This window comes from Arvicanthis niloticus, chromosome 5 (genome assembly GCF_011762505.2).
Source record: "Arvicanthis niloticus isolate mArvNil1 chromosome 5, mArvNil1.pat.X, whole genome shotgun sequence".
Taxonomy (NCBI): Eukaryota; Metazoa; Chordata; class Mammalia; order Rodentia; family Muridae; genus Arvicanthis; species Arvicanthis niloticus.
In genome coordinates this window covers 77820023-77837886 of record NC_047662.1, presented here as the reverse complement: position 1 = coordinate 77837886, position 17864 = coordinate 77820023, and the positions used below count along the sequence as shown (strand labels likewise).

At 41.8% G+C, this 17864-nt stretch overlaps 1 protein-coding gene across 13 annotated transcripts in view; it reads right to left on the bottom strand.

Moving 5' to 3' along the window:
* Positions 1 to 17864, bottom strand: part of Cdk5rap2 (CDK5 regulatory subunit associated protein 2) — a 176080-nt gene that overhangs the window by 50859 nt on the left and 107357 nt on the right. For 6 of the 13 annotated variants that reach the window (XM_076934786.1, XM_076934792.1, XM_034503415.2 and 3 more), the window contains 3 exons: positions 12573 to 12757; positions 5671 to 6103; positions 1033 to 1264 (listed from right to left, as the gene is read on the bottom strand). In XM_076934786.1, coding sequence (XP_076790901.1) covers positions 1033 to 1264; positions 5671 to 6103; positions 12573 to 12757 — 850 coding nt within the window. Of the gene's footprint in view, positions 1 to 1032; positions 1265 to 5670; positions 6110 to 12572; positions 12758 to 14504; positions 14574 to 17864 lie in introns of all 13 variants that reach the window. The other 7 variants (XM_076934784.1, XM_076934791.1, XM_076934788.1 and 4 more) reach the window with 2 other exon arrangements.

Sequence of the window (17864 nt, the reverse complement as noted above, 5' to 3'; positions counted from 1 at the left end):
CTCAAGAACATAAACTGGAAACAGACCTCATCTCTTTTGTGCATCACAGAGAGCCTAAAGCAGACCTCAGCACAAAGGGTTTAATAAACCTTCCCATTGTGGATAAAGGTTGATCATGTGACTATTATTTGCTTACAGTAGGAGATCAAAATCAATTGTCAACATAGGCACAATTGTAAGTTCTTGAACCTTTGGGTAGATGTAAATTCTACTTTTTGTGGTGACCTTAACTGTTCTATGAGGGCTCTCCATACTCTCAGAGGGTTGGTAGTCTGTAATCTTGAAGTACTACTGTCCTGGTTTAAGAGACACTACCTAAAGTGTTTTGTCTAAGTCTCTGAATTCTCCACAAGTCTCAGAAGAGCCATGAGTAGGGAAGTGGGTTACTTGCATAGAATAGAAAGAGTCAGCAGCATTTGAGATCAGCCAGACAACTCTGTAAAAAGGACCATCACTTACAAACCATTCTGCCACCTGCTACAACTCTCACAGGTCTAGGAGCCAGGCCCCCCAACCCCCAAAACCCCGATTCAAACCCAAGCACATGTATTCACAGCAGGTCTGTTCTTTTCTGAAGAGAAACAAGAGAAATAACCATGGGGAAGAATTGGGGGGGGGGGGGCAGGAAACTGGGAGGGAAGGGTGGAGGGGAAACTGTGATTGGGATGTAATAAATGAAAGAACAAATTTTTTAAAATGTTCCAAAACAACAATAACAACAAAACAATATCAATGCTACCCTAGACACCCATACAAAAATTTCAAAGGAATGCAACAGAGACTCCTTCTCCAGGACCTGAGAACACTACAATTCCCATACACTAGTCCAGATTCCAGAATCAAAAGAAATCAACTGATTTGTTTCCGTTCTTGTATTCTTCCACTGTGCATTTTTCAGAAGTTAAGATTAATCACTGCAGTTCATGAATTTATATACAAACTTACTGCAATTCTGAACAACAGGAATAACATTTAGGCAGCCCCGTTGGCTACTCACCCAGCTCACAGAGAACACATTTTCTTGATGCTTACCATTAACCAACACAGAGTTGGGCACTGCCATCCCCTCCATCATTGTCTCTGCCAGAATTAGCTTCTCACAGAGTTGCTTGTTGCGGGTTTTAAACTCTTTCAGCTCCCTCTGCAGCTCTAGAACCTGGCCTTGAAGCTGAGCTACCACTTCTTGTGAGGCAGGAAGATTATACAAATTTTCCAATAACTCGGGTGTTTTTAATTGGATCAGCAAGTTTGTTTTCTCAGCATCCTGGAAACAGACATGTACAATACTGAGTATGCTTAAAACACACTTTCTTTTGTTTCATGTGCAACATACTTGTGTTTTTAAAATAGGTTTCAAACTGTCTACCCACACCTCTAGTCTGATAATAGAATCTATATCTATCTCTAAGAAAGGGCATAGATTTTGGAAGATCCCCTCCACCCTGAAACCCACACATACAGACAGACAAGGATTTTTCTTGACACTCTTCTGGACCTTGGTCCAGAGTTTCATTGGATAATCCAAACATTCTAAATATGGCCATTCTATCTTTAACACAATCTTCTAGAAAATGGTTTTGTTTTTATCTGTTTCCTCATTTCCCACCATTCTTAGTGTGGACCCGTCTGTCTTACATTCTGACTTGTCCCTTCTTTTAGTGGCTACTGACAGTGTTGCTACAAGTGTATTTCTTAACCTCAGAGGTTCCAGCCTGCCTGGCCTAGATGGAACTTACGGGCGTGGAGCACTTCAATCCATCATGCCGCATTCCAGCATGCAGGTTCCCACCATGTCAGCTATTAAACCTATCTCTCATTGTGCCTTCCAGAAAGTCTTTTTGAAACTCCCCTTATTTTCCTCACTCCAATTCATTCCTCAGCAAGCTGCAGTAAGTACTAGTCCTAGGGTGCCTCAGTGCTTCCAACCCTCCTCATCTTCTTCTGGAACCCCTAATCCAGGCACCTAACCCTCACCTGTGAAGACTCCTGAGCGGTGTAGAATTTACTCTGAGTCTCTGTAATCCACTCCATGCTGCAGCAAAAAGCAATTTCACTGTTCCCTTTTGCTAAAAGAATGTATCTGTTCCCTGGCTACTATAAGCCAAAGGTCAACGTCCACACCATAGCCTACCAAGTACAGCAGTCAACGACTCTCCCAATTTTAGTTAATTCTCTGGTCATACTAGTCTTCTATATATTTCATAAAATGCCATGCTTTCTGAACCTCAGGATTTTACCATATGCTCTGTCTAGAATACTCATTCTTGCTCACCTCCACCACTTCTCTACTATGCCATTCATCAAGACAGTTCAAATGTGCCATCCTCCAGAGAACAATCCCTTGACTTCCAAGTCCAATCCAAGGCTCCCTGTTATGCACTCAGTGTCCTCTGCCATCTTCCCCATAGGACACCAGCATCACTATAATGTCAGAAAATCCACATTTCCTGACTATCTTCCACACTTGAATGTAAGTCTCAGGGTTTGGGCCTCTGCGTATCTTTATCATACTATATCATAGGTTTTAGTCAGTATATAGTAGACACTCTAGAAGCCAGATGAAGGTATCTTTCAAGTGGTGAATTTTAAATATACTTAAAAAATGAGGAGAGGAATTCAAACCTAAAATATATAAAGTATTACAATTCAATAATAATAAAATATAATGGTTCAATTAAAAAACAGGAAACAGACCCAGATACACATGTCTCTGGTAGAGAAATCACAGAACTAACATGTACAGGGGAGGATGTTATCATCACCATCCCTCAGGCAGATGCAACTGAAATCTCATCCGAACCTTTCTATGCCTCTTCATCCCCACTAGGGCAGCAAGAATCAGAGATGGTACCAAATCTGGGTGGGAGGCAGAGGCATTGACAGCCTCATATACTGCTGAGAGCAAGGCAAACGGTAGAGGCAGTAAGTCTAAAGCTCCTCCAAATGGCTAAACAGAGAGTAACCATGTGGTCCATCAGCTTTACTTCGTTGTATCTACTCAAGAGAAGTAAAACACTGTCCACACAAACATCTATATGAGTAGCAATAAAATGCATAATATCCTAAATAAAATAGCCCTACCCTAGCATGCTATGTGGTGATAAAAAGAATTATCTCATTCTGCAACATGAATGAATTCTAAAAGCATTAAGTGAAGTGGAAAATCCAGTCACATGTTGTGAGAGTCCATTTGTACAAAATGTCCAGAACCAGAAGGTAGATTAGTGGCTACTTAGACCTTGGCCGGTAGGAAACAGGTTTGACTACTACAAAGAATGGGTATGTTTTTAGGGGGAATTATGCTTGTTCTCAAAAAACCAAGATGTTAAAAAAGCTACTCCATTATCATACAACAAGAAGGCTCAGGGGTCAAACCAGCTCTTCAGATCCCAAGGCTGTTAGGAAAAGTGAGATGCTTTCTGTTCTGAAGTTCCAAGGAAGAGGAAAAAAATGTTCAAGGACAAGGGCAGTCTGAGGAAGTGACAGTAATCACTTGGGGGGAGGTGATGCCTATGCAGAGGACTGGGAAGTAACTGTCAATTTCTTGGTCCTGGGTCTCCACCAATCTTTATTCTTGGATGCAAATCTGTGTGTCATATGGCAGCAAAGAAGAGATCTGAAGTGCACAAATGCCAAAGCCTATTTGAAGCTGGAAGATTGCCGTCAGTCAGCCTAACACAAGTTCTGAAATAACACCACGCAAAACGTTGCCGTATGGACTGGAGCGGTCCCACCTTCCATCATATTAATGATGCATACTGGAAGTCCTTCCTTAGGAATAGAACTCACATGTTCTGAGCTCCTGCCACATATCCATACTGCTCTAGGCACTTGCATTCTTACCTCACTATGCCTCCATATAGCCCAGGAGTCAGGTTTGCACTGATCCTATTCACGGTACAAAGGCCAGGCCTAAAGCAGGCAAAGTATAAAGTCCTCTATAAGCAAATAACCAGCAGGCTATCTGGTCTGTGACTTTACCTTAACTCTGCAGTGATGCTCTTTTTAACTGACTATCAGAATTCTAGCTTAAGAACTGGAGTACCAATTCTGTCACTACAAGAACCACAAAAGAAGCAAATGTCTGCCATCCTCTGAAACCAAGCAAGCAACTATCCTCTCAATACTCACCAATGGAGTCATTCTGCACAGTTCTGTAAGTCTTGTGGCACTGTGTTTCTTCCTATGCACAATGATTATAATACCTACATATATTTGTTGAACAAATTAAATAATATAATAGAGAGAACTCAGCAAGTCCTTCATACATAGAGCAGATGATAAACAAATGAATAAACAAAATCTCTCTCATTTTAAAAACATGGCAAAGAAAATTTTTATTTAAAAATGAATATATTTAGAAAAATTAAGTCCATTCAATTATCCAATTTCCTGAACATAGGATGGCATCTTCCACACAATAGAAAAAAGCAAACATAAAAACAAAGACAAAAAATAGACCTACCCACTTTTTCTAATGCACAGGTATAAACTGAAGGAGCTAGGGCACACAGAAGAGCAATTCTATTCTAGCCAAATTGCACAAATTTGCATTTTGAGTACCATTAATATAATGGCAGTATATATATATATTTGTTTTAGTCTCAACTGATATCTTTAGAAAACCCTTTTCTAGAAATTACAGTTTTGGTGTATAATTTAAAACAATCAAAAGCAATTTTGCTAATGATATATCTAATTCTGTTTGGAAGGCACAAAAGCAGTAATTTAGTGGTCAGAAAATACTTAATTCTCCATTCTGATGCTATGAAGCGGTGTGTACAGTTGTTTCTCTGCCACAAAACAGCCATCAGAAACAAGCATCCCACAGCCTTCAGTGAAGGTATCAGAATCATGACCTCTTTGCTTCTCTACCAGAACACATCTCTGCTACAGGGATTCTCAATCCCAACCCCTTTTCCCAAAGGACGGTAATAGGTCCAACCAGACACTACTGAGAAAGTCCGATTCTGTGTAACTGTGCTTACAGGTGACAGAGCAGCTCAGAGAGAAAACCAGCATATAGACATTCACTCAGCAAAAACAGACCTCTCCATTTTGGGCTACCGTGGCTGGAGAGCAGTTTGGCAGGGAACAGGAATGGTCTCGTAGGTAGACACAGTAGGTGCCCCAGCCCAGGACCTTTACTTTAGTCTAGTGAATTCTGAGTTACTCAGAATCTGGCATCCAATAGAAATAAAACTCTCAGAATCCTGTCTCTTCCACACAAGGTCCTCCTAAAACAGAAGCCAGGCTCTCATCCTCTTCTAACGTCAGGCTGTTACAATTTCACTGCAACCTGAAACAGGAAATGCCCTTCAGGGGATGAGAACTGTATAAACTCTGGTCCAATGGAATCATAAGCAGCCATCATGGGCAAATATCCCTGTTCATAAAACCAAAGAGGAAAACTGTAGACAGATGGGCAAACAGAACTCCATGTGTGCATTTCATGGTGAAAGTACCAAAATGTCTAGGTAAATGAGGTAGAGCCAGGATAAAAAGTGGGAATGAAGGAAGAGGAGGGCAGAGAGGAGAGGCATGGAGATGAAGGCTGGGGACAACACAGGCAGCCTTCACAGAACAGAAAATGCAATGACATTCAAGGTAATTTTTAAATCTGTTCTGTCATATACAGTAAATAGATATCTAACATATAGAAAAGCTTACCGTGTTGATGGCACCGGGGAATGAGAGGTGAGTGGCCTGTAGCTCTGGCATCTCACCCAACGCCTCTGACTGAAGGTCAGTGCTGAAAATGGCCTCTTCTGGTTTCTCTGGCCAAGCAACTCTCTTCCTCTCGGGTTTGAATCCATGGGAGGTGTCCTCTATGGCCACGGTTTGCACTGAGACACTCTTCAGCTCCACCTTGGCCTCGTCACCTGTCTTTACTGGCCAGGTTCCCCACATGGACTTGAATTCAGTGTGTGACTTGGAGAATGAGTTGGCTGGGAAGGAATAGCCAAGTTCTTCTCTTAACTGGAAAGCTACTTGCTGAAGTGCCTTCTCAGCTTTACTATCAAGGTGATCTCCAGGAAGTCCCTGCTCTGACAAGCATATTCGTTCCAAAAGCAGGGCACCAAGTGCTTTCAGAAGATCCGGCCTGTTTCTCCAAAGGAAGACAGTAGGAGAATCAGCCTCCTGCTGTAGCCTTGTTGCTGACCCAGCCTCCCAAGTTTTCTGCCACCAATCCTGTTTGCATTAAACATAGTGGGTTCCCAAACACTTAACCTCATGCAATCTCACAAACAGCCCTGTTGAGTTCATGGATAATGTTATACTGATACACAGCCAGTTAAGTGCACCACATGGATATATGAACCGGCATTGGTTTAGGAAGGAGTAATTGCCATGGCAATTATAGGGTCCCCCCACTCCACAACACTGGCTTCATTCCTATGGTCAGTATACAAGTATGCCTTTGAATGAACAGTGACTTGAACTACTTAGGGAGCAGTGGTGACAAATGTTAGATTCTAGATATGCTTTGAGATTGGCGATGGATATACAGATGACAGATAGATATACAGATGACAGAGTCAAAGGCTCCAGGAGCTGTGTCCTGAGTAACTGGGAAGACAGATTTGACTCTGGTAAGACCAGGAATAGCCAAGTCTGAGTGAGTCTCTGGCTCTGCTTTTCAGGGACATGGAGTAAAGCTACTATGAAAAGCACCGAGGACAGTGCTGATGAGGCACAATGCTGGAAGACTCCTTTGTGTGCTGGACACTATACTGGCACAAGGTTACAGCAAATAATAATAATAAATAAAAATATTTCTGATATTCTAAGTGCCAGAACTGAACTTTAATTTCTTTACTTTCCTTTCTTAATTTAGGTAAGAAATAATGACACTTCCTGGTCAGCTAGCCAAAGGAGGACTGCCATTCACCAGCAAACAGAACACAATAAAACCTAAAAGACTTTACAAATTCGTAGTAAGCAGTGGCAAAGGAGGCCACTGCAATATACTAAAGTGGTGGCTATGAAGTCAAACATTTCAAGTGTTGCTTGGCTGAAAATGAGAACAGCAGATGCATTAAGATGTCCCTGTAATTAAGACCTGAGGAATGGGGTGGTACAAGGGTCTTATTAGAAGCCCGAGTGGTGCTTCTAGATCCCTCTTGAGCATGTGTACCAAGCAGAAGGTATAAGAGAAGGCACTGACATTTACTAAGCAATTGCCATGTGTCAGGTCCTCTAAATACATAACATCCTCACAGAGTGTGAGACCAGATGAAGAAACAGGCTCAAACAGAAACCCACTCCCAGCCAAGTGGCAGAGCAAGGATTAAAACCTGGGCCTTTCTGACTCCAAGAGAGCTCTAAGTCTTTCTGATCTCCTAAACTTAACCTTTGGCTGTGTAGGAAGCCGCTGTTAGCGGTGGTATAATCCGCCATTCCAAGATGGCTTGGACATCGTGTCCTCCACTAGTAAACAATTAACTGCGCAGGTGCAAAAAGGCAAAAGCGCGCCAAAAGTCACTGCCCATCCCAGGGCGTAATATGGGGTGATGAGTGAACAGCCAATCAGAAGTGAACACGTCACTCTAGGGTGTATTTAAGCTGTGCCTCTTCCTGTCTTTGGCCCTTCCGAGTTCTTCACTTCTGCTGATACAAGATTAAACCCTCCCTGTGGTAACTACCCGAATTCTGCCTCTCGTGTCTCTCTTCCGAGGGCGAAAGGGGACACGGGAGGTGCGCGGAACAGGCTGGCTCTGGAATGCTTGACTATCTGGATGTTCATTCAAACTCTGACAAGGTACTTTCCGCTCTTCCAAAAAGGAATAGTCATGCCATTAAGGAGATGACAGATACATAACCACACATACACTGAGAACTAACTCAATGCAGTGTAAGGTGGTACTATGAATGAGAGGAAAGGAGAGAAAGAATTTAGAGAGAACATATACAATGGAATTCTCTTTAAATCAAGTGGTTGGAAGAATCCTCTCTACAGAGCTGACCTCACTGAGGCTCTGCTGATTGTATATTTGGGTGAATCTATCACAGTAGAGGAATGCTAGTTAGGTGACGTCCCCTGGTAAGAACAAACTTGGTCAGTGTGGCTTAGGCCCAGTCAGCACACGACATGGATGGAGAAGATGGAGAAATGGCAGAGGCTGGGTCAAGGCGTTCTGATCTGATGTGATAGTCAGAATCCACTGGAAGGTATTTACATAGAAGAAAGGTTACCTCGTCCTGGCTAGTCTAAAGTGAATGGATTACACAGAGCCAGACACAGGAAGAGGATAAATAAGGAGCCTGCACAATTGCAGGAGTCCAAACAAGAGATGGTGGCAGCTTAAACCCAGAAGGTAAGGCTGGAGATGAGAAGGGACTGAATTAGGGCTATGATCTGTGGGTACACGGGGAAGACTCACTATGGGCTTTGGGGATTGAGAAGCTTGCACACTGGGCTACAGCTGTTAGGCAATGTGGGAAAGCATTAGGTACTACAGAGGACCAGGGTGAACCCAATGTGATAAAGAGTAGATGAGCAGCAGGCTGGTACAAGGTGGGTCTTAGGTCAGCACTGCCATGTCTGCAGGAGGAGGTGTCCAGTACAGTCCCTGCTGATAGGATCATTAGGCAGAAATCAGAGATATACAGCACATTCCAAAGGCAAGAAGGAGTGGATGAACAGAGACAGAAAGGGGCTGAGAATATGACTCTGGGCTACACTAGCATTCTTTAACAAAGAAGGCAGAGAGGGAGAAGGCAGGAAGGTAAAAAGGAATAGGAAGCCAGAGAGAAGGGCCAGCTGCTGCTGAAAGGCTAGCCAATGGATTTCAGTTTAGAAATTGTTGCTGACTTGATAAATGGGGTAAAGGCTATGAAGGCTCTTATGATGGGGTAGAGAATGGGAAAGGGTGGAAGCTGTGGACATCAGCAATTCACTTAAGAAATTCTGCCTTGAATATGGGAATAAAGAAATGAACAGTGGCTAAAATGGATGTAAAATCAGAAAGGAAAGGGGGCACTCTTCCCAAATATCAGGAGTGTTTTAAGCTTATGAAAATGACTCAGAAATGGGGGGGGGGGGTAAAGATTCAGAAGAGATAGGGAGTTAGGGGTAAGAAGTTCTTGGATAGCACAGACACACTTCTTCTCTACCATAGGAAAGACAGAGTTTGCAGTTAATAGTTAAACAGAGGATCAAATGTGATTATTTCTTTTGTTTAGTGGTAAATGAACCAGGGTCATCTGCCAGTGGGGTAGAGAGAAAAGAATCTGCAAAACAGTTCGGTGCTATATGCCATAGTGAATGCTAGGCACACAGGTTCTAGAAACACAGGTAATACAAGCAGCCTGCCAAGGCTGGGATACAATAGAGGTTTAGGTTTAACCTAGGTCTTGGAGAATAGAAAAAATAAAGTGTAAGGGGGACCAGCATGTGACTGAGCCCTGAAACAAAGGCTACTTGTTCTCAGTACCAAGGCAGGCAGTGCAGCCAACACAGAGAAGCCAAGGAAAGAACAGCACAAACAGCTAAAAAGTCTGGGCACCCAGACACACAGCTGGGGAGAATAAACACTGCAGTTTTACTGACTCTCAGAAGCAATGCGGTACCTACAAGAAAGGCTCGCAGGCCTGCAGCACAGCCAGGCAGTTGCTGAAGGGACTCTGGAGAAAATGATGGACGTTAGGGTTGGAGAGGAGACAGCCTGGGTTCTAGAGGTAGAGACAGGAACACAAAGAAGATCCCAGAGCTTCTAGTGTCTGGAAGAACCGCCATCATGTGTCTGTTAGCTCTGAACAGTAAATCCTACCTCCAAACGCTGGCCAAGCCTTTTCCTAGCAAGCTAAACCTTGCCCAGGCCCTTTTGGCCACTTCTCCAATGCTGTCGTTAGACCTCCTGCCAGCCTTTCATTCTGGTGGTTCTATACCTATCATTCAACTCTGCCCTTAGCTACAGAATCAGACTTCCTTTAGGGAATTAGCACATCTTCTACCATCAGCTGGAACTCAACATCACATGAGTCTTCAAAAAACAATTCTTAAGCATATCAATGTTCCTCTTTCACATTTTTATAATTTCTCAGCTACCAAATATCATTTAACACTGAGCTTCAGAGATCAAAAAGTTTTGATAAAACTTTGATTTTAAATCATGTCTCTAGAGGCTGGTCTGAAATCATGGCAGCAGAGAGCCAGGAATCCACACAAGTAGATGGCAAGGAACAGGGAGCATGGCCCATTCAAAAGGCAGGCTACCCTGGCCTTCTCACTCCATCATTAACAGTGAACTGTTCAGAATGGTGAGGGCAAGAGAGCTAATGAAGCATTTCCTGTTCCATTCTAGAAGACAGGTGGAGTTAGTCACTCTGCAGTCTTTCCATTCTGACAGTCCCTCCGGGTGGATGGCTAGAAAGTACAAAGTCTCAAAAGCTATAAGGGAAGTCTTCGGCCTAAGTCTATCAAAGTTTTACTCTGGGGTCCTCACACACTGGCTCAGTAATGAATAGAGACACACATCATTAGTTGGCTGCTGTACCTGCATATGACATTCATATCATCTTACCTGAGCTGAGTGGCAAAGGGTGGAATTAATTGGCAAGGTATTCCTTTAAACAAGGTCTTACTATGAAGCCCAGGCAGTCATCAAACTCACTGTCACACTCATCCATGCAAAGCAAAACTTAAGTAGCAATAACACAAAACTTCACTTAGTGCTGACGTAGACCTGTACCATTACCCACTATTTTATTTAATCTTAAGATTCCTAGGAAATAAGTACTATCATCTCTACCTCTAGGAATAAAGAAATCAAGACAGGGACAGAGAAGAACTGCAGAGCTAGACAGGGTCTTTGTTTATAAACTGTTTTTAGTTTAGTTTTTTTTTTTCCAGAGCAACAAAAATATCTCACAAGAAGGAATTTCAACACATAAAGTTAGTGTTTCTATGATCAAAGAGAATACTGAATATTCCCACTCCCCAAACCAGAGAAAATCCTCCAGTTCTCCCATGGCTAAGGGAATGCTGGGTCCCCAAGTGTTATCTTCCCCCCATCTTCGTAAAAAGATTACTGGCCACAGTATGTAAAACTGAGCCTGTAAAATAGCTAATCAGGGCCTGGAACAGAGTGTGTACACGGGTCAGGTCTTCAGTAGGACCTTGAAACCATGACCAAACCACATGGGCTCAGTAGTACACAGGGAAGCCTAGTGCTCAGAAACGAAGGTTAGGCAGAGTTAGGTTGACTCTTCTAACACCACCTGTGACCCTACTGGCTAGGAAGCCTATGGGACAGGCAACTGTAAGAAAAAGCAGGTACCTGAGTAAAAACATTACAGATTTGCTGTTAGTGATAGCTCATAAAAGACTTTCTCGTAAAACCATGAATATGTTGGGATTTTTACAACTTAAGAGATTAAGAATACCAATTCTGAAGACATAATAAGAGCTCACACTCACATGCTTCTCTGATAACTAGCTGGAGTTGAAAAGCCTGTGCACTAGAAGAGAGCACACATTTCCCAACCCACCTCATTCTCCCCATGGTCCATGTGTCATCAGCTTACAGCATCCAAGAACACTCCCACGTGGTCCTCCATGGTAAGAGGTGGTACCAATCACCTCAAAGTTTACAAGGTTGGGGAATACAGAGGTTCCATAAACTCTCTAGTCTTTCGTATCAACTATGATTGCCCAGCTCCCATGGAAGATCAACTGGGTACGTATCTGGAGTAGACTCATGCTAGGAAAGTGTTACGTATAAAAGATTAGGAGGGTTGGCCTCAATAAGCTTGCTAAAAACAGAATGTCCCTGCCTGCTTTTCAGCAGAAGGGTCCCAACAAGGGCTTAGTGCAGCAATGATGTAAGGTGTTTGCCTCTTGTCAAGGGTCAAAACAATAGCAATTTGTATTTTTCTGCCTGTATCAGAACTGAGAGCTATTACTGAAATATACTACATAGAAGCCAATTTTCTTCAAGATTTTTTTTTAGTTCACCCTATGAAACTGAGGCACTGAGAAAAAAAAAAACTCCACAGCGCTTCTTGACTCTAAAGCACAAGCAGCTGCCATGGATGGCCTAGAAGAAATATGAAAGGGGAAATGGCTCAGAAAGGGCTAATTTACAAAATACAAACACACCTAATGTTTCTCCTTCTCTGTGTCAGGAGAACAACCTGTAGTACTGCCCACATAGGAACAACTCTCAGCAGATATGGCAAGAGGAGAATTTAGTTCAAGCACAACATAAAACAGCAGCAACGCAAACTGAAATGGTGTTTTTAAGCTGATGCCAAAACCAGAGGAGATGCCAAGAGGGCCAACTCCTCTCACTGCCAACAGCCAGGCAGCCCTTTCTAGACTCCCAGGAATAATTTGGGGGAAAGCTTTCTCTTGTCTTTTTGTAATGAGCCTGCATGTAGCTCTGTTCAAGTCCCCTCACAGCTACCAACACGAAGCCTAATTACTTAATTGCACAACTGGCAAGATTCCTTCCCAGCCGTTTCAGAAGCTCTCAGGTACACTGCACAGCACCATCTGAGTCCATTTAGCAAAATGAGTATGTTCACTCTCCTCAAAAAGGTAAAGTGGTACCCGGGCCCATGTCTACCTGGATTCCAGCAATGGTGTGGCCTTCTCATTGAAGAAAGTGGCAAGGAGGCCCAGGAGCTCGTCTTCTAGGCTATGGTCTTCAGAGGTACCAGGTGTTTGGTCCCCATCATGGTCTAAAATATTGGAATCTATGTGCCTTAAATATCCATTTTTGCAGCCACCCTCAGCATAGTCCTCCATGATCTGCAAATGAAAGAGTTTTGTCAGATAGAGGCACATGGATAATGGAAGGGATGGGTGAAGAAGAAAGGATGCAGGTGAGTAAGAACTGGTCCACAGACAGGGCCAAGAAGGAAACAGGAGTCCACTCATGGTAAGGCAGTAGCCATCTGTGTTACTTTCCTGACCCTCTGTTTTCTCACTCTTGAGTGGTACCATTCTCTCGGCTACAGTTCAGAAAATAAAGTGAGATGGTGGAGTTAGGGTAGGTGTCCAAGTCACTAGAGATGTCCTCCAGATGTATGCTCCACCATCTCACAGACCGCACCTTGGAAATTCTTCCTAAAAAGAACCTGGGGCACATGTCCTCAACCATGCTTTGTTTTATTTAACATTACTTATACCACAGACATGTATTATTATACTCTACTGACATGTACTAATTAACTGGGCTTTGATGTAGCTTGTTAAAAAGGCAGAAAGTTCCTAACTCCCATGGAGATGTTATTTACAGATCACCTTCCTGGGTCATTGGGTTTCTCAGAGGAGCACTACTGCAAAGACTTCCAGTTAAAACCTGTTTTGGGCATGTCCTGAGATAGTACAATTAGCATCCGCCCATCCCCTTCCAAAGCTGTAAATTTCCTCAACCAGTCTATAAATAACTCCTCTTGACTTCATTACTGTTAGTGATACACACATTAGCCATCACTCCATCTCTCCACACTGGAAAAATGATTAAGATTTTTCAAATGGAAGACAAGAGTCACACAAATGAGCTGTTATTTATAGGTTCTTGTTTGTCATCAATTCAGTTATTAACTCCATCAAATAAACAATCTACAAAACTTGAAAAACATCTAGCATATAGTAATAAAAGCAGAAATTATTATTTGGTGAGCACTTAAGAAATGCTTTTGGTTTCAGTGTGAAGACACCCTACACATAAGGGCAGTAGAAATTCAAACTTAGAAGGTAAGCAAGAGAGGGAGAGGCAAGAGTGACATAGCCAAGGCTCAAAACAATGTTTATGGGATTCCAAAGCACCCATTCCCGTTGCTTTGTGTTCTACAACTATCCATATCGGCTATGGCCCACTCATGGCTCTGTGAATGTAGATACCTTGGACACCTACAGTGTCATACCTGCAGCATCTATCTTACTACATCTCAATCAAACCTGTGGCATCTATATCTCACCATATCTCAATGTTCAAGTTTCTTTTAGCCCAACTGTTCAGAAGCAATGTGACTAGAAGCTTTTATATGGTTGGAGTTAATGACTATAATGCTACTACCAATCTGCATTACATAGGTCAAGAGATTGCACAGAGCCACTCAGTTCCATCAGGGTCCCTTGCACTTCAATCAGATGACCTGAGAGTCCATACCCAAGGATTCATATATTATTTCCATCACTGATATAATCTATGCCTTAGACAATTCATCTCCTCTCACAGGTCTCAGTTGCCAATGCATAAAAAAACTGTGGATTAGATCATTAACTATTCAGATCCAAGAGCTGATCCTTATTGTTCTACAGTTACCTAGTCCTTATCCAGCTATGTTTCGTTTCATGACTGTCTCAATCACCTACTTCATAACTGCTGATAAAAAAGAGAACAGTTTCTTTGTTGCCTCCCTGGCACAGAGTAAACACACAATGGAGGCAGAATTAACAGAAAATCTACCACACACACCCCAGATTGCAGACTGACTTGGACACAGAGTGAGAGGGGTGAGACAGAGTAAGGAACAATCTATATTCCTACCTTACTACTTTGCTCCAAATGCTGATCACTCTGGAAATGATTGTCCTCATCCTCCTTGCTACCCACAAGCTATAAGGAGCATGGATTGGGGTGAGAAATGTAACAACAAAAAAGTGTCCAACATGAAGATACATGAACAAGTCAATGGTGTCTTTTCTTAAAAATTCCAAGTAGTCAACAAGAAAACACAAAGAAACAAATGTCAAAGCCAGAAGAAAATATTCAGCTGAACTAAGAGCTACTAGCTGTTGATAACTGCCCCTGGCCCCCCATAGCCTATAAGAGTATCAATGAAAGCTATTCCAAAACACACATCAAAGCTCCTGGTGCTGATGCAGCACTTAGGTGAAAGCTGGAAAGTCCCTGAGCTCTGGGTCACTTGTTGGACAGCTGTGTATATGGGATATTTGTGGTTCCATCCCAAGAGCTTTTACTGTATGAGTCAACTGCAATCTTAACCCTCTGCTCAGCTGAAATCTTTGTTATCTTCCTGGAGAGGAAGAACCTTGTTCTGTCATAAGAAATGCAAACTAAACCAAACTGACTTAGGAATGTCACTTTCTAAGAAGTTATCAAGGGCAGAACACCCTGGCCTACTACATCTGAACAACAATAAACAGCAAGGGGATCTGCTGAACACAAACCACATCCTACCATGCTAAAAAGCATGAAACAGGCTGATATAAACAAACCTGCTTATAAAACTTGTGAGGTACTCTAACTCTATTAGCTTGGCCCTTTTCCTTGCATCCTTGGCAGGGGGAGAAGGGATTAGGTTTTGCCATACCCCTGACTGGCCTGGAACTTACTACACAGACCATTCTGGCCTCAAATTTGTATAGTCTCCTTGCCTTTGCCTTCTAGTGTTGGGATTACAAGTCTGTGCTACTATACCCTGCAGATATACTTAAGAGATAAGGACCAAAGAAGGCTATTTAACTTGTTTGTAGGAACATAAAAATATTAAACTTACTCCTAGGTACTTACTAAGAAAAAAAAAAAAAGGTCCTCAAAGACTGGGGCATGAATGTCCTATCATCTTTTGTCCACTAACAGCATAATGAACAAACACAAATACATTCAAACAGTGGGATACAAGAAACTATTAGCTCATATAACAGCACAAAGAAATTTCAAAATGATTATGCTGAGTAAAGAGTCAACACACTATGACTCCAGCTATTTGAAAGTTTAACAAATAATTAAATAAAACACGGCAGACAAAGTAGACGAGAAGGTGGTGTGGGAGATAGACACAAAAGGAAATGAGAGATCTTGATCTTAAAAAGAGTTTAGTTCCATTTACAGACACATATTCCTGTGGAACTTATCAAATAAAGAACAAAAGAGAGAGAGAGAAGGAGGGAAGGGGAGGGAGGGAGGGAATGAGGGAGGGAGGGAGGGAGGGAAGGAGGGAGGGAAGGAAGGAAGGAAGGAAGGAAGGAAGGAAGAAAGAAAGAAAGAAAGAAAGAAAGAAAGAAAGAAGAGAGAGAGAAAGAGAGAGAGAGAGAGAGAGAGAGTAACTATAAAATATATACTGGCTAAGGGTGAGGGAGATGGCTCAGTGAGTAAAGGCACTTGCCACCAAGATTGACAATCTGAGTTCAGCCTCCACATGGTGGAAAGGGAGAACTATCTCTTTCAAATTGCCCTCTGACCTCAACACGTGTACATGTACACATGAAAGCACGCACGCATGCACACACACACACACATTAAATAAATGCAATATAAATTTGTAGTTAAAATACATATGCTAGTTAAATATACATGGGCTTAAATATTTCACATATACTGATTCTTACAATTTCCATTGAAATCATTGAAAAAACAAGACAAAACGATGCCAGATAGGCTAAGAAATGTTAACAGAGTCTAGGTAGCAAGTAAGTACCGCATGATCTCATTCAAGTGGAACATAAACAAGTCAGCCTAGTAGAACGTTAGAAAGCAATGGTACTGGAGGCCAGTGAGGGTGAGCAGAGAGAAAAGGGAGGGCTGGGGGAAGGTGGACGGTGTGGTTAGATAGGAGCAACATGTGGGCTGCTGCACAGAAGATGCCTAAAGGTAAAATAACGTACAAATCATGAAACCAGCAGAACAAATTTTATCTTAAAGCAATGACAAAATGCTTATGAACTAAATATATGTGCCTTGGCTTAAATATTACACAGTATACATATATATATTCAAATATCACATAATACTCCATTAATGTCTATAATTATTTTCAAAATGACAATTATGTTTGTCACTTCTATTTTTCTAAACAATAGAAAATCAACTTAGGGAAAAAATGTGCTTATTTTTTAGAATATGGATCAATAAATGTCTTAAAGTCTTATATAATGACCTTAAATATTTTATTAATGTTATTTATATTTGATGGATATATTTATACAGAAAGACTAGGTATACTGTCATTTTGTTATTATTGTTTGGTTTTGTTGTGAGACAGGGTCTCATATGACCCAAGTTCACTTCAAACTCATTACATAGTGAAGGAGATCCTTCTGATGCTCCTAGCTCCACTTCCCCAGTGCTTGCACTACAGGCGCTCGCTCACTCGCCAACATGCCTGGATTTGCAGTATATATATATTCATTCATATAACTGAATGTGAGGGTCACAACAACACTGGCAACAGAAAAAGGTTCCTGAACACATGACTACCAAAAAATAATTTCAATCTCTGATGGGTTTCTGGTATCAATTGCCCATACTGTAGTAGCCAACTTCAACACAGAGTTTGCTCTAAAACCTGGCCACATGCACCCTGCAGTGTGCATGCCTGCATACTCTGCAATACCAACCATCTTGGCTTGTATTTGAGACTACTGAATGCTATCAATTACTGTATACATGTTACTGTTTTTACAGACACATGCATTAATTACAGAAGATAGATTTAGTACTTTCTTATCATCTCTCAATATGTAAGCATCAAATTAGTTCACCTTTGTATTACACAGTTTTGAAAAACCGCTATTTGAGTTGGTGGCAAAATCTCATTAAAAATTTGTTAAATGAAGTGTAGCTTGAGATTAAGTCAGAATTGACATTTTTTTTATATCTTATTTCATTTTGTGTATTAATCTGTGTCTCTGTGTATACATGAATATTTTTAAGGCATATGTGTGCAACTGTGTGCATGCAGAGGCTACTAGTGTTACAAGGTATTTGAAGACTCCCAGCTTTTTACGTAGGCACTGGGATCCCAAGTCCAGTCCTCTTGGTAGTGCACAAAGCACCCTTAACTGCTGAACCATCTCTCCATCCCTGTCCAGTAATTCCTGAAATGGCCCCGAAACACACTGCTGCTTTTTCGTACAACATTATTTATATGAGGCAATATTTATA